This window comes from Cicer arietinum, chromosome 4, assembly GCF_000331145.2.
Source record: "Cicer arietinum cultivar CDC Frontier isolate Library 1 chromosome 4, Cicar.CDCFrontier_v2.0, whole genome shotgun sequence".
Classification (NCBI taxonomy): Eukaryota; Viridiplantae; Streptophyta; class Magnoliopsida; order Fabales; family Fabaceae; genus Cicer; species Cicer arietinum.
This window is the reverse complement of record NC_021163.2, coordinates 60,414,720-60,440,921: the sequence shown is the minus strand read 5'-3', so window position 1 is coordinate 60,440,921 and position 26,202 is coordinate 60,414,720. Positions and strand designations below refer to the sequence as shown.

General features: G+C 33.1%; 3 protein-coding genes across 11 annotated transcripts; 1 reads left to right on the top strand and 2 right to left on the bottom strand.

Moving 5' to 3' along the window:
- Positions 1 to 231: 231 nt before the first annotated feature.
- LOC101495882 (uncharacterized) lies at positions 232 to 9,024 on the bottom strand. Of its 9 annotated transcripts, none has more exons than XM_073366849.1 (9): positions 8,783 to 9,016; positions 8,634 to 8,694; positions 7,515 to 7,658; positions 4,711 to 4,760; positions 4,255 to 4,360; positions 3,163 to 3,342; positions 1,046 to 1,534; positions 761 to 835; positions 232 to 422 (listed from the first exon to the last, which is right to left on the bottom strand). In XM_073366849.1, the coding sequence occupies exons 4-9, from the start codon at positions 4,756 to 4,758 to the stop codon at positions 418 to 420; spliced, it is 903 nt and encodes a 300-aa protein (XP_073222950.1). In that variant the 5' UTR covers positions 4,759 to 4,760; positions 7,515 to 7,658; positions 8,634 to 8,694; positions 8,783 to 9,016; the 3' UTR covers positions 232 to 417. The 9 variants fall into 9 exon arrangements, with proteins under 9 accessions (XP_073222950.1, XP_073222948.1, XP_012570758.1 ...); XM_073366847.1 differs by having other exon boundaries at positions 8,789 to 9,016; XM_012715304.3 differs by lacking the exon at positions 7,515 to 7,658 and adding an exon at positions 6,903 to 7,099 and having other exon boundaries at positions 4,711 to 4,764; positions 8,789 to 9,016.
- Positions 9,025 to 13,017: 3,993 nt separating this feature from the next.
- LOC101495551 (ribosome biogenesis protein BRX1 homolog 1-like) lies at positions 13,018 to 16,672 on the bottom strand. The gene is made up of 9 exons (XM_004498713.4): positions 16,522 to 16,672; positions 15,884 to 16,109; positions 15,509 to 15,650; positions 14,935 to 15,013; positions 14,657 to 14,781; positions 14,081 to 14,182; positions 13,798 to 13,866; positions 13,611 to 13,709; positions 13,018 to 13,521 (listed from the first exon to the last, which is right to left on the bottom strand). Exons 2-9 carry the CDS (start codon positions 16,090 to 16,092, stop codon positions 13,390 to 13,392), a joined length of 957 nt encoding a protein of 318 aa, XP_004498770.1. The 5' UTR covers positions 16,093 to 16,109; positions 16,522 to 16,672; the 3' UTR covers positions 13,018 to 13,389.
- A 1,557-nt stretch (positions 16,673 to 18,229) lies between these two features.
- LOC101495233 (trafficking protein particle complex II-specific subunit 120 homolog) lies at positions 18,230 to 25,938 on the top strand. The gene is made up of 10 exons (XM_004498712.4): positions 18,230 to 18,703; positions 19,063 to 19,269; positions 19,416 to 19,598; positions 20,476 to 20,579; positions 20,738 to 20,797; positions 22,247 to 22,535; positions 22,610 to 22,905; positions 23,067 to 23,914; positions 24,354 to 25,301; positions 25,399 to 25,938. Exons 1-10 carry the CDS (start codon positions 18,293 to 18,295, stop codon positions 25,617 to 25,619), a joined length of 3,567 nt encoding a protein of 1,188 aa, XP_004498769.1. The 5' UTR covers positions 18,230 to 18,292; the 3' UTR covers positions 25,620 to 25,938.
- The last annotated feature ends 264 nt before the right edge of the window (positions 25,939 to 26,202 follow it).

Below are 26,202 nucleotides of genomic sequence, written 5' to 3'. Positions count from 1 at the left end.
GTAAAATATTCGATGATTGAGATTTTAGTGTTCGGCGAGTAATAAACATAGTAAAGCTAGTATACTCTAGGTACATCTTCGTAAAAACAGTTTCATGCACTCTAAGGCAAAAATAAAATCATCAAAACATAGTAAAGCGTTGGAATTTTGACTAATAAAAAAATAGTATATATAAACAAAGTAGGAAAAAAATTACTATGCAATGCTATGTACTGGAATCGACACAGGACGAAAAACAAACCAAGTTTGGAATTCATTATTCATTAAGAACATACAAACCATTCCAAATTTAATTTCCCATCACCACAGGTTGAGGTTAGTGAACTCCTATACACACGTTCACCGAAGCGTTGGAATTTCATAATATGTCAAACTTCTAAACTTCTATTTACAAACATTTCATTCTAGGGATGCTGTTCAACCTGCAAGCAAGATAAACAAATATTATTAGGTGTATGACCAAAATGATTTGATGTTTTGTATCTTTACAATGAGAAAATAACAAAGGTTTGATGCGTATTTTTGGCGCTGAACCAAGTTGTGCTTTATTACTTATGCCAGTCAAAATGGTAGCACGATTGCTGATGACTAAACATTGATTTATTCATTCCAAGAGTCATCATTAATCAAGTCTTACACCTTTTATTGTCAAAGAATAAGATAATATTATTGTCAGCAACTCAGTATAGCAGCATTGACATAATGGATGGATTCTCTCTCACTCTCTATGTTAGACAGAAACGGGGTAGCGGTTTCTTACCTCGTTCTCCATTTTGAAGGAAATTCTCATTAGTAGTACCCAGGTAGGGACACCTTGGATAGCTTTCCATTATATCTGATAAAAAATAAATCAATCTGTTAGTACTAATATGCATCCATAGTTTGATGCACAAAATTAGATGCCTGGTAAAAAGATCAAACATGAAGCATGAATTGACTAGCAATTTACTCATCAGGAAACACACTCATTCATGAAGACAGAAAAGCAAGCAAGCACCCAGAAACAGATGCAGTGATGACTCATGAATGGGAAAGAAAAACATACCAGAACTCTGAGAAAAATCAGCAGTCAGATCTGAAAGACTGAGGTTTCTAGAAATCTGCCCCAAAACACCAAAGGAAGAAATGTCTGGGTCAAGGAGTGCCCCATTCATAGAATGAGAGTTTGAGTCTACACTAGGGAACGATGTAACCGCTGCATTACCAATTGTTGGGCATGTTTCCATGACAGTGCCATCAGGACCAAATATGTAAGGAGGACTACCTGAATATCCAGGTTCTGATTTTATCATCCTCCCATTAATTCCTTGTATCAAACCCATACTTGAGCTTTGAGATGAAAGCATGCTTGGTGGGCTGCCAATCCTATTGCCACGAGAAGCCATCTCAGCCATAGCCCGTAAACTTGTGTTGAGCGATGACCCTCCATTATTAAACACATCATGCAGGCTGGAATCAAGAGCATGTCGCATATTCTCTGGCTTCACAGCTGCACTGGCTTGCTCAGAGGCATAGCAAGATGGATTCTGGGGTACTGTTAAGAAAAGAGACAAGTGTTGCAAAATTGCAAAAATAATTAAAGTCAGACATGATACAGGCTTGTAATAACAAACAACCAACTAGATCCCACACTATGTTTATCTATTCAACCACTCACCCACCAGCTTATCATTCTCTCTCTGGAAAAGTATAGGTTGTATCTACACTTATATTTTAAGGGGATACCAAGTTTTGTTGTAGTTTTTTTCTTTCAATTTTACCCTATTTAAACTCTTTCATTTTCAATTTTATCCTTCTATATATAATCACATAACTGAATTAAATCCTAATTTCAAATCAAATCAAATCAAATATAATCCTTAAACCTATTTTTAACGAATCAAATTTAAACTAGTCCTAATTGATTTTTGAATTAAAAATATAGTAATTAAAATAAAAATTAACATGCTAATTGATAGAAATTCGTCAAAAACTTCAATTTTAATTTTCATGGAGGTAGACTATGGTTATCATTTCAAGAAAAGCACCTGATGTGCCCGTGTGCACGCTAGTTTTGAGAATGACATTATTTACCAATGTCTGAAATACTAGTTTTGAGAATGACATTATTTACCAATGTCTGAAATAAAGCTTAAATGCACTTTGAGTCCCCTTATTTTCATTGGTTCACGATTTTAGTCCCCTCATTTCTAAATCCGAAAATATAGTCCCCCCAAATTTTGAATTTTCAGAAAATTTTCTCTATCATTGAATTTTGTGCTTATTTAAGGTAATGTGTCAAGTTGAATAATGAGCTGCCAAGTTACAGGATGATGTGAAAATGCATGTGCGGGGATCAAATTTCATTATTTTACTTTCTATGTCATTGAAGTATTTTTATAAAAATAAAATTTAGAACGAAGAAAATGTAAAACCCTAAAATAAAATCAGATTTCCAAAAAAATGTGTATTGTCACATCGCCTGGCGACTTGTAAGCTCATTATTCAACTTCATACATCAGCAAAATAAGTCCCAAATTAAGTGATGGGAAGATTTTTCAAAATTTTAAAAACTAGAGGACCATATTTTTGAATTTAGAAATGAGGGGCTAAACTTGTGAATCTGTAAAAATAAGGAGACTAAAAGTACATTTAAGCAAAAAATATATTTTAGTAGCCTCCATGGTGTCCTTAAAATTGGTCTTTCTTCTCTTCCGAAGAAAGACAATTGTTTTCTCCAATCAAAATACACCGATTTTGCAGCTCAAAAGGAGAGGAAAAATAGAAACTACTCATTCAACTTTAATCAAGAGTAGTAGTAGTAGTAGTCTATAACCAAGAAACCAACGTTTGAATTACAGCATAACTAAATTAAATACTTAATTTGCGACAACACAAACAGGAGTGCATAAACTATAAACAGCGCAATTCAAGCTTCCACCAACTTTACTGTTGCAATATTTCATCAATGGTAAGACCTAACTAACTTTCTCCAATTCTATGCAATGTGCTAAGGAAGGAAAGGGGAGGTTTGAGTGTATTAGAAACAAAATCCAAAACCTATTAGAGTGAGACAAGGAACCTGATATGCTCTTAAAAATAACTTTTAAAAGACTGGAAAACAGAAATAATAAGTTCACTGCAAAGGGATTAAAACAATGTTGATGGGCATAATAGACTTACACGGAGGAATCCGTGAACCATTAGAGTTAGGTAGTGAAGCAACTGCAGTTGATTGTAGCTGACTTAACTCAGCTTGTTCCTTCAGCAACCTGTTGAACTCAGTTATTTGCTCTTTCAACAGCAACCTTAAATAATAAGCCTTAAAAAATTCTTGATTTTCTTCTTCAAGCTTTTGCCAAACTGAAACAGAAATACACACACACATAAATGTTAGAAAGAGAAAACTAAATCAAGGCTGACAAGGTAACTATTTAATTTTATTAGAAGTTTTAGGAGTTTAGATAAAGAGAGAAAAGAAAAATTGAAGATTTTCAATAGTAATTATGGTTTATATGACTGATGATATCTTGAAACAATGAAATACTAAGCACTAACCCTTATATATACTAATACAAGACTCTACATCCAAATTAAATACGGAAGAAAATCATTATAACCATATAATAATAAGAAAGAAATAAGAAAACTAACTTTAAGCAATCATAATTTTAAGAGATTATAAAAATTTCTAAGGAATAGGGGGCACGTTATCTTCTGATTGTTCAAGAGCTGAAAGTGGTCTAGGAAAGGAGTTTTTACATTACTATCATTAGATTGAAGATAGACTCATACTGCCCAAATTTGGCTTCAATACAACCATCTTCGACATCCTTGTTGAAGGAAAATGTAGGAACTCACAATTGAGGATCAAAATATTGGATATTAAAGTGTGAATAATGAATTTTCAGTTTCCACATTGGTTATGAATGAGTTAATTGACGAAAATGTAAGTGAAAACAACCATATAATCATTGCCTTTAGGGTGGTTAAGATGTATCCCAGTTTACTATTGTGGTTTGTTGCTTAACTCATTGATAGATATCCCCTAAAGCATGTCATATATCATCTCAGCATCATAAGATTCCATCATAAGTACAATACTATCCACACATATGTAAAGGAAAAGAGACCCTCTAGAAGATTCTATAAACTCCAATGAAAATAAAACTTCTCAAATCTGTCAGTTGCATAAGGCAGTAAAGCATGAGGGAGGGGACGGTTAAAGAAAACGAGTTGAGAAAGAAAAAAAAATAATGAACAAAAAATTACTACCAAGTTCGGTAAAACCAGGCTCAATTTTTGCTTGAGCTAGCAGAGTTTCCACAACTTCTTTTGGGTTCATATATAGTTGCAGACATCGTTCTATCAGATTTTGTACCTGGAATAAGGCAAATAAAAACCATGACCAAAATGAGATAAAAACTAGAGAAGGGGAATTGTAAGGAGATTATATGAAGAGTTAGTCAAAGGGGAAAGATTAAAATAGAGGATCATCAGAACTATTCAGTAATAATTTCAATTCCATAATTATACGCTGTAAAATCAAAATAGACAGCAACAGTAGCCAGTAGTCCTATAAAATAATATCAGTATCAATTAACATGTTAACCCAATTGTATTTCTGGGAATCTTTCCTAGTTGTCCTTTGATGTCATTCATTTTTTCATGTATGGAATGCGAAAGTTAAAAAATAGAAGATGTTGAAGAAGGTGAGGCCGGCGGGCTTACCAGTTGGATATCTTCCCGAGAAACACGTCTCACAGATCCGCTTGACATGTCTGTCTGATGTTCCCAAATGAATTGGACATAATAATAAACATAAAGAATAATTATAAAATGAAATTAACAAGACAGAAAGAGTTTCAATTTTACTCCCCCCATGAGAAAAGAGCAAACCACTATTACTATTACTATTATTATTTGCCATCAATTTACAATAGACATTTAGTTGTAATAGAAGTGGCAAGAATAAATAGACAAGTAACAATGTCAAGTAAACAGTAAATAAACAATAAATAGGAAAAAGGAGAGTTAGCAAAGAACATAAGGAATTTGATAGAAATAATAAAGGAAGGAAATTGGTGAAATTCTAGTACAATCGCATAAACAAACAAGAAATGAGAAACAGTAAATAACGGATTTTAACCGATAAGTTCAAGAGAAGTAGAGAACCGAATTGGATTTTCACAAAGTAGCTAGCTAGCTATCAAAAATATTAACTAAGCAATATTTGAATCACTAAGTTCAAAGAATTTAAAAAGAAAATTCAATAAGCATATAGAATTTCTATCGAAACGCAAACAAATTTGATTTCTGAGGTTCAGTTCTCAATTTCAAATAAAAACAAGATCAATTGATTCGATGAATTTTATGAATTAGACTGACCTGAAAGGATTGGAAGTTTTTTGTGAAAGGAAAAGAAGAGCATTGGTTGAAGAGGAAGGAAGATAAGGGTACATGGAACCTATAAATAAAGGTTTCATTCCCTTTGAAAGCTTCTTATGAAAACATTAGAATTTTCTAATTGGTATTCTGGTTGAGGAGCGTATCCGCTCTTGAAGAGCATATTCACTCTTGTGTATCCTTTCTTTCAATCAAATAGTTAACTCTTTGGAATCCGATTCTTGGGTTCCTAACAAAACTACAAAAGAGTTAGTAATCCTTTTGTCCTAGAGATAAGTGCCTTCAGAGAAACAAATGCTCTCTTCCCATAACCATCTCAAAGATTCACCCCCCGATACCCCATTATCCTATCCTCAACGGCTCCACCCTAAATAACAAACTCAACTACCTTTCTCCAACTCACTCTCCCTTTTTCCTTGTAAGTGGGCCCTGGACAATTGATCTGATCTGGTTATATGCATTTTGGTTCAGCTGATTCTATTTTATTTGGTTTTTACACAAACAACATATATATACTAGCAAACAATAAAATATTTGGTTTGAATTGTATATTTTCAATTTTACAACACTGTTTGTGAGGAACCAAAAAGCATGACTTGCATCCATTTTCATTCAACCAAATGAACTTTCACAACTTGGCTCATTCATTTTGAAGTTTTTGACAAATTATACAGTGTACCAATCAATATCCTATCCCAAAAATTAACTACACATACACAAATTGGTTAACACACACCTTATTCTACAGAGGTCAACTAAAAAATCAAGATGCAATAGTTGCATGGTTCTATACAGATGATACATAATTTCCCAACTCAACAACCAAACAAAACAAAACTCATATTGCATGTCAACAAATGTTCTCCGAATTTCTTTCTAACTACTCATCATCCAATTAAATGGAGTTTCCCCAATTTCTTCTTCTTTGCAATTTCACTTTCAATTTCTCATACTTATTTCCTCCCTATTTATTTTGTAAGCCAAAGCCTAAGAAACTAAGAAAGCGTTAAACATTACAGTGGAAACAAAACCCTAAAAACAAAAAAGAAAACGGAAAATAAAGAATGGGCAACATACTTTGATTGGATGGAGGAAGTATAGTGAGATAATCATAAAAATTCTACTACACAAATTTTAACAGTGTTAAAAGAACTACTGGGAGAGAAAAACCCAAAAATGGAGAGGAAGAAGAAAGACAAACCAGTGAGTGTTTCGCGCGATAAGGGAAGTGAGAGTGATGAGTGAGGGATGAGAGACTAAAGGATGGCCGGACTGGCAAAGAAGACTGTCGGGCTAGAGTGAGGGTGAGAGACAACTGTCGCTCGAGAAAGAGGCGAGCATGACTGCCCGAGTGTGTCAGAGAAGTGAGAATGAGAGATTAAACTTAAGGAGCTCTATTAGTTTGAAATACAAATTTGAGATTAAAACAAACAGTAAGTGACATAAAAAATGAAGTCCATCACCAACTAGAACACACTCGCCAAACGCGAAAAAGCGTCCAAGGAATCGCAAAACACCTCAACAAGATGCACATAGAAGGACTCAACAATGCAATAAACTCAACAATAGTCGTCGCAGTACTAATTGCAACGGTGGCATTCGCTGCTATGTTCACCGTCCCCAGCCAAAGATTTCAATGTCTGCAAGCACGAAATCAGCACAACCATTTAACGCACTAGCGCCCAAGAAGCCATCACAAAGCTGAATGAAACACCTATTCAAAACTCAAACCAATAATTAACATTTAAAAAATACAGTGAACAGTCAAAAATCATCATAATAACTCAAAAAATATAAACAAGGGACACACACGAATAGTAAACAAGGGACACACAATTATTTAAACGAGGCAAAACCAATATGCATTAACAGAAAAATCCACACAACACTCAAACTATGTTGATTCTTAATGTTGATTTGGAGCCATTCTCAACAAATAAAATACGAGGGAGACACTATTACTCAGATATTAATTGCAACTTAATTAACCGAAACAACAAACATATTAACATGTCCTAATTAGTTAGCTACAAGCCCTAAACATGTTTTCAAAACCCACCAGCCAGCTAGTAACAGGTCAAAACTATAAATCCAATTACAATCCAAATAATGATCAGAAACATATTAACATGCCTTAATTAGTTAGCCGGCCTCAGGTATGATTCATTGAGTTCATGCTTATCTTTTCCTGCTTTACTAATCCTTAAAACCTTACAAAACCAACCCCTTTTTGCATCTGAAATCCATCCTAATATAGGGCAAAGCTGAGCCAACTACTCATATCAACAAACACAGAGTAAAATCCCAAATCCAATAATTGACTCAGACAAAAAAAAGAATAAAAATCAGGGATACAAGGTACTGATTCAGAAGCAATAGAATCCTTGTGACAATATCATTCCCAACATATAAACATATCCACAAGAATCTTCCATCACATTCTGTCTGTATAAGAAAACACTCAGAAAACTTCAACAAAAAAAAAATTCCCTATATATATGTAGAAATAATAATTAGAGAATATAATTAGAGAACCATAGCAAAATCATGGATACAAGTTTTCAATAGTTCAATAACTTTATTAAAAATTGTGTATCTCTACTTAATTGATTTTTAAGCTACGTTCAAATACATAAGTAATACATATTCTCCTGTCTTACAGAATGTCCTTATGCAAATTCTTTGCAGGGACTCCAGCTGATTGCACTTCTTTGGGAATTTCCAAAGCACTATTTTCTACGGTAGTGGATCTGGTATGGTACTCATGCCTCGCCATTTGAGTTTTTAGTTTTGCATTCTGACAATCACATTGTTGTAATGGACTTTTTTCTTTTCCTAACTCTATCCGCTTCTTGGCTATTTTTCTTAATCACTGAATGCAAGCCATTTGATTTATTTAGGTAGTCTTTGAAAGGTGTTTGTAAAACTTCAACGACATAAAGATTTTGTCCCTTATTTGAGCTTCTTCTTGTTTTTTACTTTCATTATTTTGTTTTGAAATTTTATTTTTCTGAGAAATTCCTCATACATAAGATCTTTTTGACTAAGCTACGCGAGATAAAAAAAATCCGCCCAATTGATCAATAGCAAAATCATACAACAAAATTAATAGCGAAATCAACAAAATCATTAGCAAAATCAGCAAAATTAATCTGCTAGAACCAAACCTGTTAGGTAAATGAACTAGAATCAAAATTAGTAAGTAAGAAACAAGAATGATCAGAAAATCACCAGAGAAAGGAACAAACCTGTTTGGAAGAAACACCAAGTTTGATACAAAATCGTTCTTCTTTACCTAGACTTTATCTTCTGTTCAATTGAAAAAGAACAGCGACTTAGGGTTAAAGCAACGGCGAAGGGAAGGAGACAAATGAAAATAGAAAAGACGTAAACAAACATTTACTTGACGGAGAAGAAGTCGTTGTCGACGCTGAAGTCGGTGTGAGAGAGATGAGTTCGCGTGTGAGGAGAGTTCGTGCGCGAGGGAGATTCTTCTTCGAGAGTTTTTCTAATTTAGAGGAAGTTTTGTTTCTTCGAGAGAGTTCGTGCGCGGTTTGTTTCTTCTTTCACTGCTTACAAATTATCCACTCACCAATGGGATCTTTACGCAACCAAAAGAACTTCAACTCATCACCTTGTCCTCTCAGGACACTATTCAAATAAACAATTTTTCTTATTTTCAAAAATAATAAAAATTTTAAAAGAATTATTTTTATTATTTTTGAAAATGCCATGTATTTAACTAGTTTGAGTCTCTGATCTTCTTTTTAATAAGTTAAAATAAAATACATTGAAACAATGGTAATAGCAAAAAAGGCATTTGGCAGGAAAACAAAGTGGCGGTTTTGTCACTTAAAGTGAAAACAAATAATGAAAATATGGACCTAATTGCAAAATTGCCCCTAAATTTTGACTGTTTCCTTATTTAAAAGATTTCTGTAGAAAACAGTTAATATAATACTATTTTTTGTTTTCATTGTTTCCTATGCATATATTTGAGAACAGGTGACAGTTTTGCAGTTAAAAGTGTAAACAAGAAATGAGAACATAAAATGTTTTCTCAAACCAAATAGACTAATTCTCAAACCATACACACACTATAATGCAAAGAATTTTTGCATGGAACGTGGCAAAAATTCATCAAGTTGCTCACCATGGCCGAGACAGAAAATAGAACCTCATCCAAAGGAGTATAGTGCCCCACCTTGTCTTACAAATAAGATATAGTTTGGTCCTGAGTTGACCATGCGAGTTGGCTCTGCACACGTATAAACAATTTACTCTTCAAATGTTTTAAATTATATTTGTTTGGTTTAGTTTTAAGACGGATGAGAGTGGAATGAAATTCCTCCTATATTTGTTTTAGCTCTCCCTTTATTTGAGAGGATTTAGATGAAATAAGAAATAAAATAGTATCTATTTTTAATTAAAAAATAATATTATTAACTCTTACAAAATACATAATTATAATGTTTAAATAAATTCAAAATACATATAAAATTTAGCAAATTATAATTTGTCATCCACTATATTTTATATTTTAAAAACTGTGTTTTAATTTTTTTAAATTTAAAAATTAAAAAATTTATTTGAATTATTTGTTTTTAAAAACTATTTTATAAAATAATTTTTTATATCAAATTTATAAAACAATTTTTAAAAACTAAAATATAAAATTATTTTAAACACATCCGAAAAAATGTAATTTTAAATTTTGCGACTGGGTTAATGAGTCTAAGTAGTCTGATAAGTGTTTAAATATTATTGAAGAGTTTTTTGTTTTCGTACAGGGACGAGATCCCCATTACTCCTATAGTATATCTGTCCTAATCATAGCTACATATTACTTTGGTTTGGTGGCTAGACATTTTTGAGCCATCCAACTACTTTTTTCTCTTGTATAGACACCCATTATCTTTTTTATAAACATCGCACCAACACTACTGTAAATTCCATATTTCACATCTATTTTTTTCTTCAAACCACAAATCATTATAGCTGTGAATTTAATAAATTTATTAATTATTGTTCTCAAACTCACATATTAGAAAGGTAAAAAAAAATATATTTAAAAAAATGTTTTAAAGAAAAATATATTCAACACTAAAAAATTCATAAAATTTTATGGGTTCAGTGCAATTATAGGTCCACTTTTTTTATAAAAAAAAATAATTTTTTATTTTGAGAAATAATTTTTTTCTTAAAATTTTATGATAAAAAATGATTTATAATTTTTTTAATTCAAGAAAATAAATCAATTTTTTTATTTATTTTTCTCACAAAATTTTTTGAGAAAAAATAATTTAAAATTTTTCTAAAAAAAAATACTTTTTTTTTATAATTTTTAAAGAAAAATAAATTTACAAAAAAGTTTCAAATTTTTTTTTTTAAATTAATAAAATATTAGAGGTCTATACCACATAAAATAATGAAATAATGGACCAAAATTTCAAAAAAGAATTATTTTAACAGAAGACTTATTATTACGAATTTAATAAGAAATTTTTTAAATGAAATTTAGAGTTTATGATTTTTTTGACAGTTCTACAAATCAAAAAAAAGATATTTTCATCTTAAACTCAATACCAAACCACAATATTCCTATTATTTATACTCTATTATAAACTTCAAACATTAATGGTAATTCTCTCAAGTTTATTTTTCTCTCTTTGTAGTGTTTCCATTGTAAATGTTAAACATTAATTTTCCCAAGTTTATTTTTTTCTTTGTAGCGTTCAACAACAAACCACCTCTTAGTACCAAACCATAACTCAAATCTTAGCTACATAGATAGATTTTAGTTAAACAAAACTCAAATCTTCTTCTCTCGTATTCATCTTTTTCTTTCAAATTCAAGATATAACCAAATATAATAAATAAATTTAAAATAAAAGAAGAAATATTTTTTATTTGTCACTCTCCACCTATATTTCAAAGTTAATAAAAGTTCGAAATGCAAAGTTTTGGAATTTTCATAACATGAAATTTAAATTTCGAAAATCAAAATTTTGAAACGTAATTTTACATTTTGAAACTTTTGAAAAATATAAAAATATAAAAAATTTGGAATTTTACCCAAATTTTCAAAATGAATTTTCTTTCAAAATAGTTACGTTAATTTTTTTTTTTAGAATTTTCTATTTCAAAAATTTCTTATTTCTATTTTGGAATATATATAGAATATCTTGTTTCGAAAATATTAATTAATTTTTCTATTTATAGAATTTTCTATTTCAGAAATTTCATATTATTTGAAACTTTCGGAAAAAAATTGTAAAACTGAAAATTACGTTTCCAGTGTTTCAAATTACTCAAAAAAATTCAAAACTTTTGAAATTTTTGAAGCTACCTTAAATAAAAGTTTCAGAACTTTTAAAAATTCGAAACATGATTTTTTCGAAAAATTCCTATTTTAGAATTTCCTATTTTTATATAAAATAAAAGGGGTAAAATAATCTCTATAAGTATATTGAAAGAGTGCGAGGTATAGGTGAAGAGTGACAAGTAGAAAACTCAAAGAAGAAACGAAGGAGATAAGAACACTAATTGAGATCCAACTTTCTCTATTTTTATTTTTGGATTTCTTTAGACATCAAAAATCAAGAAAAACAATTAAAGAAAAAACATAACGAAAAATCATTAAATAAATTAGAAGCAAACCTATAAAATCTCCAATAGTGATTTTATTTTTGTGGATTGTTTTCTTTACTTTTTTAGTTTGATATTCTTTTTAGATTTTGTTCCAAGACCAATTTTTTTTAATGTGGATATTAAATCTATTTTTAATTGATGGTGTATTAACTATGTGTTAATCCTCAAGAGATATAAATGCTTATTAATATAAATATATGATATGATTAATTCTGATACATTGACCGTAAATTGAATATGTAATATGATTAATAAATTTTGTTTAATCGATAAAACTTAATTGTTATGAAGTGTTCATGTGTTATATTTTTTAAAATGGGTGTTCTCGTGTTGTGTTAAATATGTTAGTAATTATTTTTAAGACTAGTAACATGATATGTATTGATTACTACCCTAAAGATATGATTAAGGCCAACAGATATTAAGGTCGATCTACTATGAATCATGAGTGAAATAGTGTTTGAAGAGAAGCTTTCAAGTTAATAGTCAATCTCAAAACCTATATTTTTAGTTCGAAGATGAATGCTAGGACATTATTCATTCAAAACTCATTGTAACATTCACTCTCTTATTATACAAAATTAATTTAGGTCTCACACCTTAAATGTAAATCTCATATAATGTGATGAGACACATAAATTTAATCAAATAAGAGTAAATTTTAGAATATAAGTAACGAAAAAGAGTTTTTTTTAGTAGCACTCCCCAAATATGCAAGCAAAATCAGACACTACCATCGAGTTTAGGAAATCCAAAAAATCTCATGATACTAAATTTAGCAGCCGGAGCTAACCACAAGGCTTTTTATTTTCATTTCCTATTTTCACTTTTAATTACAAAATTGTCACCTTATTTTCAATTTATTTGTTGATTCAAAATAAGTTATTTTTACTGCTCCTTGTACAAGGCACTGAATACGAAAAACAGATCGAAGCAATATTGTAATTAAAAAAATAATCTCAAACCAAACAGACTCTAAGAAACACATTCAAAGGTTAACCCATCTTTAAAGCAGTAAGCATAAGGCATAAGCCAATTCAGTCTCAGACTAAAAACTACAAAATTCTCTTGTCAGCACTACCTCACAACCAACACTCTTTTAAGAATATAGATATCGCATAAATATATTGTACACTAAGGCAGGGTAGGAAAGAGCCCCCACAATAATTAAAGAAAATAAATAGAAGTATATGCTACAAAATCTCTCCAATTGAACAATATAAAGCAATTCACAACATCAAAAGCCGCTGTGGAGAATGGACTTCCAACCAAAAATTACCATTTCATGTCACGGATATAAGGTGAAATTCCCATTCCTACTTTTAGTGAAAAAAGAGGCAGGTGATTTTATGATTAATCTTTCCACATATCTGCAAACTCATCAGGCTCTAGAGGATTGGACATCTCATGCATTTTCCTCCTTGTCTTTGCTTTGACCTTCTTTGCAAACTTTCCAGCCTTTTTCTTCTTCTGCAGAGCTCGAATCTACAACAACCAACATAAAAAGGGTAAGAACACAAACATGATGAAGTTGCCATTTTCAGTAGAAGCATTGAGAACATGTTGATCAGTACCTGGTTTGGCGACACGTAGAATGGATTCTCATATAAAGTTGGGCCTCCAAAACTGCCACCAAATATTTTAATTGGGTTCAAGCAGAACCGTGGACCAACCTACACCAGTAGTTTGCACACACAGGTTAGAGGAATTTTAGGAATTAATAGATCGTAATATGTTAAACCAATAAGCCAATTTGCAGACCTCAATCAATGTCATTTTATCCAGGCCTCCTCGAGGTAATTTGTCTGACTCATTATGAGGAACAGAGATCTGCATGGGAATAAGGAAGTGGTTTCGTACACATAACATTGCTTAGTAAAAATCAATGAAAACATAAAGCAAAAAATGAGACAAGCATTGAGCATCCATATTTGCAAGAATGCAAGTGTACAACAAACCGACAGATTTGTAACTCTAAACTAATGCACATTTGAAAAGTATGTTATGCCAATTATTTAGAACTTGTGAAACTGCAAACACAAACCTGATAATTTCGGAACCATATATGGTCGTCAACTATGGAGAAAACGAAAACGTGATCATGGAAAGGCTTAGCCTTTCTATGGTCCTTTGGTGTTTCAAATATCTGAATGAAGCAAAGAAAGGGGTGTAAGCAATAATCAAAATTGTGTATACTTCTACTATTCTAATATTGCAGAAAAAACACACACATAGAATCTACTGGCCCTACTCAAATACATAACTCAGGTACAGGTTCCAAAATAAGAGAACATTGTGGACAGGAATAACTGCTTAGTACACATCCGACTCAATTTAAACTATGCCAACAACAAAAGCTGACAAACAAAATATTAATAGAGGTTGAGGTCAACAGTGACAGGTAAAGAAACTCTTAAGCAGATGTATGACAACTGCACTATAAGATCACAAATATATTAGAAAAGGGCACATAAAACAATTTTTAATCATACTGGCAATACATACACAACACAGCACCATAAAGCACCAAACTAAGAATAAGATGGTATTATATTGAAATAACCTTCACTTTTGAATCCAAATCCAACACAATACAAAGAAGAGTAATCAAACCAAATACCTGTAACAGCATCTCCTTCAACAGTTTCCAGTGTGCATCTTTTTCAAAATTTGTTGAAAACGTCAAAAGAGGGCGGGATCCTTTTAGGTGGTTCCCAGTTAGCTTCAATTCCTCCATTGTGTGCACTGGAGAGCAGTGAAGGTGAGAGAGAAACTAGTTAAATGGCCTCAGAAAGAAAGAGAATAAATCATAATTCAAAAAGAAGAGTGAAGAACTAGAATAACAAGGAAATTAGATTTTATAGTAACCATAAATAACAAGTCCGATGAGAATATTACCAGCACTAACTAAAAATTTTACAGATGGGCCATTGGGGCATTTTGCCATCCAGAGATAAAGATCTTTTGCCTTCCTGCACTGAAATTCATATAAACAAGAGGGAAAGATAAAACAGTTATCCAAATGTCACAAGTTGACTAGACTAGACTGGGTCATGATTAAGAACTGGAGCCCAAACTCGAAATTAAGTGGAAAACGTTGTCCCAATCATCAGATTTCAAATTAAATAAACTGCTTAAATACATAGAAATCCACTTATGGGAGGGGAAACCAAAGAGTGGAGGTATGCTATACTTTAAAGTTTAATATGGATAAAACAAAACTCCACAAATTATAAAAGAACCAGATGTGTAATCCATCACAAAAAGAAAACAAAGATGATATGGGTTTGAAACTAACCAACAATAATGTATTACATTAACAACATTATCATTGGTAACAAACAGAATAATTAGTAACCCCGTAAACAGGCAGTAAATTTTCTAACTCAACAGCAGCAGCATAGCTCATTAATATAATGCATAGTTGGCACTGATAAAAACCTTGCCACAGAAAAAAATATAAAAAGAATACCTCAAAAAATAAACAAGATGAACAGTTTTTGAGCTCAACAAGCTCGTTCAAGGTAGCACCTTTAGTTTCTTTTGATTCAACCTTGTTATCCTTCTTGCAATGAGGCAGAAGCGATACCAAGTTCAACATCAAATGTCGGTACCTATAAGTTCATCAAAAACTCCACCACATCAATACCATATTCTAAAACTAACCTACAATAAAAAGAAAAAACTTCTTTGTGCTTAATTCTAAGAACCATAAAGCCTTTTAATGTACGCAACATAAACAAAACCATACTCAAAACTAGCATCATCATTATCCTTAAAACAAGCATAGACATAAACAACAAATAATGTTACTAAAACAAAATATATTAGGGTTTGTGGTTTATACCTGTAAATAATACGTCTAGAGCAAGTGACCAAGACTTTCTCTTTGTTCCTAAATACAGGTGAATGTGAATCCTCATTATCCTTAACTTCAGTTTCATTCTTATCCTTCCATCCCAAAAGTGTCCTAACTGGTCTTTCTGGAGCAGCATCATCTTTTTTAGGGACTGCCACAGCTTCAGCCTTTTCACTACGCTTTCTCTTCTTTCCCATATTTTTCAGCTGGAAATCTATCCCATCACATAACAAATTGAAAAAGATTTAATTCATATAAAAGCATAATTTTACTTTAGGCTATCAATAAATTATAACGTCAGAATATTAGAAATGTTTCACTTTAATCATAACTACTAATTCTAAAGTGGCACATATGATATAATATAGTAAAACTTTATTATTCTAATTCTAAAGTCACACAGTACATACAAATTAAACTCTATTGAAAATTCCAATTAATGATATTAAAACAGATACTACTAATACATTAATATGATCCATTAGGTTTCTTCGGTTCAGAGAACAAACTCAATGCCATATGCACAAAATACAGAGGCACTGATCAGGTGGCAGTAGAAGAACAAAAAATGCACAAAAGCAAGGAAACGAAATACGAGAGAGAGAGAGAGAGAGAGAGTAAGGTGCCTGAGTGTTTGCTGAAGGATGAGAGGAAGAACCGTTGGTGGATAATCCCGGCCGGCAGCGACGGCAACGATTGATTGTGGCAAAGAAAGCAAAGGAAAGGGTTTTCACCTTTCGTTATTGGAATGTTCAGTCGTATATGGGCCAAGTTTAACTGGGCTTATAAAAAGCCTGCTTATAGTTTTTTTTTTTTTTTTACTTTTCTAACTTACCCTTCTTCCCTTCACCGCCCTATTTCATCATCCTCTTTTTTCTCGAAATAATTAAAGTCTTTAAGGATTTCGATTCAAATATAAAATTTTACAAATTATATAATTATAATAACAATATTATTTTACATCTTTTTTTCGCAAGAAAAAAATATAATAATCTATAATTATTGTAAAAAATCAAAACACTTAGCACAACTTATTTATCATACAATAATGCTATTTACACCCCCAAATTGCTATTCACACCCCTCAAACATAAAAAAAAAATCAAAGTGCCCAAAATGCCCCTGTCATCAATATTACACATTTAATATCCCATAACTCCCATTCATCACACTCATAACTCACGTACCAATACTCAAAATCATTTAATATCCAATAACTCCCATTTTTTGTTTTTGTAAATCTAGAGATTTTACGTGAACTCAATTTACGTACGTTCTGGAGTTACGTGAATTGAGTTCACGTATGTTTTAAAAAACTGAAATTCTGAAACTCTACGCAATTTGTATTCACGTACACCTACGTGAACTCAGATTGCGTATTAAATGAAGTTTGAAACATGAATCCTCATATTGTACGCAATCTTAATTCACGTACCCCTACGTAAACTTAGATTGCGTAATCATTGAATGATGAATAATAAGCCATGTACGTGAACTGAACGTCAAAAAAATTTGAAAATTTGTTATGTACGTAAACTGCAATTCACGTAAGTTTACGCGAACTCAGTTCACGTATACATACGTTATTTCAATTCACGTAAGTTTACGCGAACTCAGTTCACGTATACATACGTTATTTCAATTCACGTAAAGTTTGGATTTTGAAATTTTGTCCACGTACGTGAACTGAGTTCACGTACGTTTCTGGGTTTTTGAAAACTTTTTTGCGTATGTGAACTGAATGTACGTTTCTGGGTTTAGGGCAACGAAGGTTGTCTTCTTCATAAAAAATGGAAACTACTTTCCTTCAATTTTCAGGCATTGTATTCTTAAATATAAAACAAAACAACATAACACAATAAAAACAAAGAATTATTATTACTTACTTGATTCACAACAATGATAATAACTTGATGAACTTGGTTGATGATAATTGATGATTAATGATTGATGATGATGATTGATGAAAATGCTGGATGATGATTGATGATGAATATGAAGAAGATGAACAACAATGAAAATATGGAATGTAGAATGAAGAGGAAGAAGATGATATGAATAAGTAATGTTATGAAGAAGATGAAGGGAAGGACATTTTGGGGATTTTGATTTTTTTTAAGTTTGAGGGGTGTGAATAGCAATTTGGGGGGTGTGAATAGCATTATTGTTTATGATATTTCCTATGTTTATTTTATACTTCAACTAATAAATATAGATAATGTAGTTCTTAATTAATTTAATTTTAAACCAGAAATCCAATAAAAAAATAGTTTTGTTTGAAAGGAAGGGTATTTAGGTAATTTAAAACATTCCAAGATCTCGTTTAGCATAAGCGGCAATAAGCAGAAGAGTGAGTGTTGAAAAAGAGTAAGTAACTAACCAGAACGGTGTTTCAGCATGGAACCGGAGGTAAGCATCGAAGGATCATCAATGATCCAAGTAGCAGTAATTCCGATCGGAACAGTACCACCAAACGTACTGCGAGACTATTACTCTATGCTACTCCCGCTACACACGATCCCTCTCTCCGCAATCAGTTCCTTCTACACCGAACACCAGAAATCGCCATTCGCGCATCAACCTTGGGATTCCGGTTCGCTCCGGTTTAAATTCGTCCTCGGCGGCGCTACTCCAAGTCCATGGGAGGATTTTCAATCTTACCGCAAAAACCTCGCTGTTCTCGGCATTGTTCACTGTCCTTCCTCGCCGGATCTCGATGCAGTCATCGATCAATTCTCTAATTCTTGCAAATCTTACACTTCCTCGCTTGTTGATCGTTGCTTCGCCTTTTACCCTAACGATTCTCAGGTACTTCCATTTTCATTTACATTTTCTCTATTTTTGGCAATTTCGCATACAAACGGATCAAAAATGGAAACATTATTCATAATTTCGTAGAGTTCTTATTTTTATTTATTGGAAATTTCGTAAAGAAATGGAAAGGATAAGAAAATTCTTATAGTTTCTTTTTTTTTTAAACATTATTCATAATTTCGTAGAGTTCTTATTTTTATTTATTGGAAATTTCGTAAAGAAATGGAAAGGATAAGAAAATTCTTATAGTTTTTTTTTTTTTTTTTTTTTTTTTTTTTACTTTTTTGGAAATTTTGGTAAGAAATGGACAGAAAAACAAACATTCTTATTGGTTTTGTTGTTTTTTATTGTAGCTTGAGGATGGAAGTAAGCGGGATGGAAATTTAAGGTTGTTTCCTCCGGCGGATCGTTCCACGTTAGAGTTTCACTTGAACACTATGATGCAAGAAGTAGCTGCTTCGTTGCTTATGGAGTTTGAGAAATGGGTGCTTCAAGCGGAATCTTCTGGAACTATTCTCAAGACGCCTTTGGATTCTCAAGCTAGTCTCAGCTCAGAGGAGGTGTTCATGTTTTAGGTGTCATGAATCATGATTATTATTGTTATTGTTTTAATTTTGGTGGTGTTATGATGTGGACTTTGATTTTTGGTTATGTCTTTTTATTGTGGTGAAGTTCAATTTGATTGATCTTTGAGTGTGGAATGCAGGTTATCAAAGCCAAAAAGAGGAGACTTGGGCGTGCTCAGAAGACCATTGGTGATTATTGCTTGCTTGCAGGTTCTCCTGTTGATGCCAATGCTCATTATTCTACCGCATTGGAACTTGCCAGGTTGACTGGGGATTACTTTTGGTATGCCGGAGCATTGGAGGGTAGCGTTTGTGCCTTGCTGGTATAATTCCTTTTTTACATTCTTGGATTGATTTAAATCTAATAGTATTAGTTTTTAAAATAATAATTTTAAGATTCCTATATGGTTAGCAATCCACATGTGTTGTGTTTTTCATTGGACTTAGCGAAATACTAGGAGGGTACATAAAACCTTTTATTCATTATGGGTTTTGTGAACCCCATTGTGGTTGCATCCAGAGTGTGTATATGGAATCATGGTGGAGACTTTTTGACTCTTATGAAATGTGATTTTAGTAATTATCTAGATGTGTGGTTACAGTCAATCAAGATTGGTTTTGCTTCCAAACATTTGTTTGACTAGAACTGATAAAAAGTAACTTTTGCATTATTTTAAAATGGAAAATGCTAAGTGGCGAAATGGCAAAAATAACTTTTAAAATTATAAATTTACGCCAAGTTTCATTTCACTTTATTCTCCCCTAGTGTGTGCTCCAATAAAGCAAGACTGTGGTTCTTAAAAGGGAAATGTTATATGTTCATACGACTATCATATGAATCTTGTCTTAATTTTTTATTTTGCTCTAGACTGTGGTTATAAACCTAGTGTAAGGCATTAAGCACATGACGCCGAAATTAGTTGAACTTGGATATGTTGCATGCCATATATAATTTGGCTATTGATTCATTTTATAAACAATTTTCTGGCATTGCATGGTATCTGCAGTATAAATATTTTAGTATTTTCTATAAAATGAGAATACCAGCATATTTTAGTATTTTCTATAAAATGAGAATACCAGCAGTGCCTGGTACGCGAGTATAGATGTGAGACCATGACTGTCCTGAAAAGTGAACAATGATTCTTATCTACATTCACATCTCTATTTATTTATTTCTTTTCATTTTTATGGTTTCAGATCGACCGTATGGGCCAGAAAGATTCAGTCTTGGAGGATGAAGTTAGATATCGTTATAATAGTGTCATCTTGAATTACAAGAAGTCACAAGATAACACGCAGCGGTAAGAAGTTATGCTTTGAGCCTTCACTAATCGATCTCTTTGATGCCTATTTCTTAACTGTGCTTTCCCTAATTATATTACTCGTTTGTATTAGAATGCATGCTGATTATTCCAATTTATATTTGTCAATCTACGTGTTTATCATTTCTTATGTGCAGAGTTTCTCCCATAACTTTTGAACTTGAAGCTACTTTGAAATTAGCAAGGTTCCTTTGCAGGTACGTTATTTGCTGTACTTTACAATATGACAAATGGTGCTATGTTAATGCCCGCTATGAATATGTAGTGCAGTTAAAATTTGTATTCTTGGAGGTATGCACAACGTCTGAGCCATTATGAATTTTGCAGTACAATGGTTTAACTTTTCGACGTTAGACCAGCATTTCAGTTGAATGATGCTTCATGAATTTTTTAAGGGTTAAATAAGTTTTTGGTCCCTATAAATGTCTCATTTCGTTTTTGGTCCCACTAAAATTTTCCTTCAAACATTGGTCCTTCAAAACTTTTCCGTCACCAAATTTGGTCCCTACAGTTAAACTAATGTGACAGTTGCATACATGGCAAGGTACATGTGTCACTTTTTAACTGATGTCAGTGATGTGGCATCATAAAGTTATTAATTAATATTTTAATTATTAAAAAATGACTGAGGCCAAAATTCCCAACTCTGAAATCATTAAATCCCTAATTTCTTATTATCATCTTCACCCATCATGAAGATTGGGGATGGCAGATTATCCATAAGATCAATCATCTGCATCCATCATATAGGATATGATACATCCTGCATTATCCATAAGCTTCAACGCCATAATCTCCATCGTCACATTAATCTTAATTTCAGGTTCTTTGACATTGTATTGTGTGAAAGCTAGAACAATGATTATGACTACAAATAATAATTCTGCAAGTGGGCTGCTGAAATGAGTGGATAATGATATGAAATTAGGTGCTAAGTGTTTAAACCGCTCCCTCTGCGTATGAGCCATGTTTGATTTTTGGCAGCATGATTGGATTTTTTGTTTGATATGTCCAACTGTGGACACTCTTCAGATCTCTCCTCATTTGCATCTTTCTTTGAGGTCCATTGTGGATGGAGATGATGTTATGGGTTTGATCTTATTATGAATGATGAGTTCTCGATGAATGAAGATGATACTATGGGTTTGATGGAAGATTTTAGGTTTTAGTTATATTCATTAATTAATTTTATTTAATTAATCTCCACTAAATAATAATAATAACAATATCACAAATCTGTATTTTTTTTATTTAAAATAAAAATTAGTAGTTATTATTAATATAATAATTCGGTCAATTAAAAATTGTCTTGTGTCAAGCCACGTCAGCGACTGTTAAGAAGAAGTAACTGCAAGGACTAATTTCAGTTATGGAAAACTTTAGAGAGACCATTGTTCGATGAAAAATTTTAGAAGGACTAAAAATGAAAGTTGCGATATTTAGAGGGACCAAAAACTTATTAAGTCCATGTTTTAAATTGCACGCTTCTTTTTAATAAAAACAATTGTATTATACATCTGAGATTTGGAATATCTATACTTAGTAGTATGTTAATTAGAGGATTTTGAGGTGTATACTATCAAGCAATGTGTTTAACTTTCTTCTATTATTTTTAAAAACTTCGTCTGAATTCTATCAATCAACAGGAGAGAGCTGGCCAAGGAGGTGGTGGAGTTGTTAACCACTGCGGCAGATGGTGCTAAATCTTTAATTGATGCAAGTGATAGACTCATATTATACATTGAAATAGCTCGTTTGTACGGAAGTCTTGGATACCAGAGAAAAGCTGCTTTCTTTTCAAGGCAGGTTGCTCAGTTATATTTGCAGCAAGAAAATAGGCTGGCTGCAATTAGTGCTATGCAAGTTTTGGCAATGACTACGAAAGCTTATCATGTTCAAAGTAGATCGTCAATCTCCGATCATTCTATTCACAATGTGAGTTTACAAAATACATATTAATTAACTTTTCCAGTTATAAAATTGTAATTTAAACTGTTGCTTCTTCACAGAAGGGAATTGGATCAAATAATACTGATGGTGGCAAAATATATCACCAATCAGTTGTCTCATTGTTTGAGTCTCAATGGAGTACCATCCAGATGGTTGTATTAAGAGAAATTCTGCTCTCTGCAGTTCGTGCCGGAGATCCTCTTACTGCGTGGAGTGCGGCGGCACGACTACTTAGGTCCTACTATCCACTAATAACTCCTGCTGGGCAAAATGGCCTTGCTAATGCACTTTCAAATTCATCTGAGCGGCTACCACCAGGGACTCGTTGTGCCGATCCTGCTTTACCTTTTATAAGGTATTTACTGGGTTAAAGAATTTTTTCCTGCAACTCATCGCGATCAAGTCATATTCCTTCATCTTTCCTTTTGGGTCATCAAGTTTTTCAAATGCTAATTTGGTCAATTACATTTATTTTGGAGAGCTAATAAGAGAAGCAATTTAATTATCAACTTTCAGGTTGCATTCGTTTCCTGTCCACCCAACACAAATGGACATCGTAAAACGTAATCCTGCTAGAGAAGACTGGTGGGTGGGTTCTGCTCCTTCAGGCCCTTTCATTTACACGCCATTTAGTAAAGGAGATCCAAATAATATCAAGAAGCAAGAGCTTATTTGGATTGTTGGAGAACCTATCCAGGTTTTGGTGGAATTGGCAAACCCATGTGGCTTTGATTTAAGAGTTGATAGCATCTACCTGTCTGTGCATTCAGGAAATTTTGATGCTTTCCCTGTGAGTATAAGCCTTCTACCAAATTCTTCAAAAGTGGTTACCTTATCTGGCATTCCAACATCAGTGGGGCCAGTTACGATTCCTGGGTGCATTGTTCATTGTTTTGGTGTTATAACTGAACACCTGTTTAGAGAAGTTGACAATCTGCTTCTTGGGGCTGCACAAGGGCTTGTTCTTTCTGACCCTTTTCGATGCTGTGGATCTCCAAAGTTGAAGAATGTATATGTTCCAAATATTTCTGTAGTACCACCACTTCCATTATTGATATCACGTGTTGTTGGAGGTGACGGGGCCATCATTTTGTACGAAGGCGAAATTCGTGATGTGTGGATAAGTCTTGCTAATGCTGGCACTGTTCCGATTGAACAGGCACATATTTCTCTGTCAGGGAAAAATCAAGATTCTGTACTTTCATATTCTTCTGAAACATTAAAATCTCGCCTCCCTCTAAAGCCTGGAGCAGAAGTGACATTCCCTGTGACTTTGCGAGCCTGGCAGGTTGGCATGGCAGATGCTGATAATACGAGGCATTCCAAAGATGGAAGTTGCCCATCGCTATTGATCCACTATGCCGGTATTTTCTTCATGACATCACTGTTATCTTGCTTTCATGATGTATTTAGCAGTTCAATCTGCTGGCCTTACATTGGAATTAGAATACATTCAGATCAAACCTTCTATTTTTGAATTCTAATATTTCGTTCATTTACCTTATGCAATGTGATTTGCCCCCTTTTCAATTTTTCCATGTCTACCACTGCCCTCAGTTAAATCAGTATCAGTGTTCTCTTGCATTTAGTCTTGTCACATTTTAAATAGATGAAATATATCTATTTGATAAGGTTCCTTATGTAGCTCCCGTATTACAGAACACTGGCTTTGCAATAGCATGCATTTTATAGATTTGTATACCATTTTGTCATTTGGTGGTTTCATATGCCACTGAGGACCAGCAATAACTTGTGCTAGTCCTTTTATATCTGGTACTAAGGCTCTTTCCATGTTTATTTCAGGTCCGCTGAAAACCTCTGAAGATCCAAATGGATCTACTGTATCCCCTGGTAGACGCCTTGTTGTTCCCTTGCAGATTTGTGTTTTGCAGGGTTTGTCTTTTGTGAAGGCTCAGCTGCTTTCGATGGAATTTCCTGCTCATGTTAGTGAAAATCTTCCTAAGTTGCATGATGAAAATATTAGTTCAGCCGAAGGACATGTTAACTCAGATTCAAAAATGGACAGATTGGTGAAAATAGATCCTTTCCGAGGAAGCTGGGGACTGCGTTTTCTCGAACTTGAGCTGTCTAATCCAACTGATGTTGTGTTTGAAATCAATGTCTCTGTCAAACTGGAGAACAACAGTAATGAGGACAATCATTTAGCTGATCAGGATGCTACTGAATATGGCTATCCTAAAACAAGAATTGATAGAGATTGCTCAGCAAGGGTCCTTGTGCCTCTTGAGCATTTTAAATTGCCTGTTCTTGATGATTCCTTTTTATTGAAGGACACTCAGGCGGATGGGATTGGTGGAGGAAGAACTGCATCATTCTCTGAAAAGAGCAGCAAAGCCGAACTCAATGCCTGTATCAAGAACCTTGTATCTAGGATAAAGGTTCAATGGCACTCAGGACGCAATAGCTCCGGAGAGTTAAATATTAAGGATGCTATCCAGGCTGCTCTACAGACATCAGTCATGGACGTGTTGCTGCCAGACCCACTTACATTTGGCTTCAGGCTTGTTAGAAATGGTTTTGAATCAGACAATCCTGATCCTGTTAAAGAATCTGATTTACCTGAATCCCCCGCTTCCAAAGGTTCTGTGCTTGCTCATGAAATGACACCAATGGTAGTTGCGGTCCGTAATAACACAAAGGATACGATCCAAATGAGTCTTAATATTACATGCAGAGATGTAGCTGGGGAAAACTGTGTAGATGGTACCAAATCAACTGTTCTATGGACTGGTAATTTTCAATTTTTGTTTGCTTTCTGTAATTGGCAGGCAAGCATTTATATCGGTCTCTAACAATGTATTGTCTTGTCAAAATCAATCTTTTTCAGGTGTTTTGAGTGATATTACCATGGAAATTCCCCCACTTCAAGAAATCAATCATTCTTTCTGTCTGCATTTCCTTGTCCCTGGAGAGTATACGCTACTCGCTGCAGCAGTGATCGATGATGCAAATGACATCCTTCGGGCTCGTGCTAGGGCAACTTCAGCTGCTGAGCCAATTTTCTGTCGCGGACCACCATATCACCTTCGTGTCCTTGGAAATACATAATTTTTGTCCTTAAATGTTATGTTAATGTTGTAAGCTCAAATTTGTAGATTTCATTGGATTATTTAGTGTGTTACAGTTAAGTTACACGCAGGGATGCTCCTTGGGTTCTTCTGGTTGAAATCTGGAAGTTTACTTTCCAATTTAAGAATTCAACGAAAGATATAACTTGGGGGGTTTTGTCTGTAAATCATGTGGATTGTACTGTGATGAGATAGTGGTTTTAGAATTTGATTATTTTTTGGACAGAACTGATGTTTGTTCTAATTTCTTTTAAACATTTTCTTTCACTGTTCCTAATATAGCTTTTGTTTTTATTTTAGTTTTGAAAAAGCAAAATTTTATTTTATCCAGCAGCATAAGATAGCACTAGATGTACCAAATTTCAGTACAAACAGCTCAACTGTATGGTGAGACAGTTTAATGAAAAACAAAGATAGGTTTGCTCTCATTGTCTCATAGATATCAAATTAGACTATTCAAAAGAAGATTTAAATCATCATGAGGAATTAAACCTTACCATTTAAACATGACCATTTCACCTTTAACAAGTTTTGATTTGATTCTATCTAATTAAATTATCAAT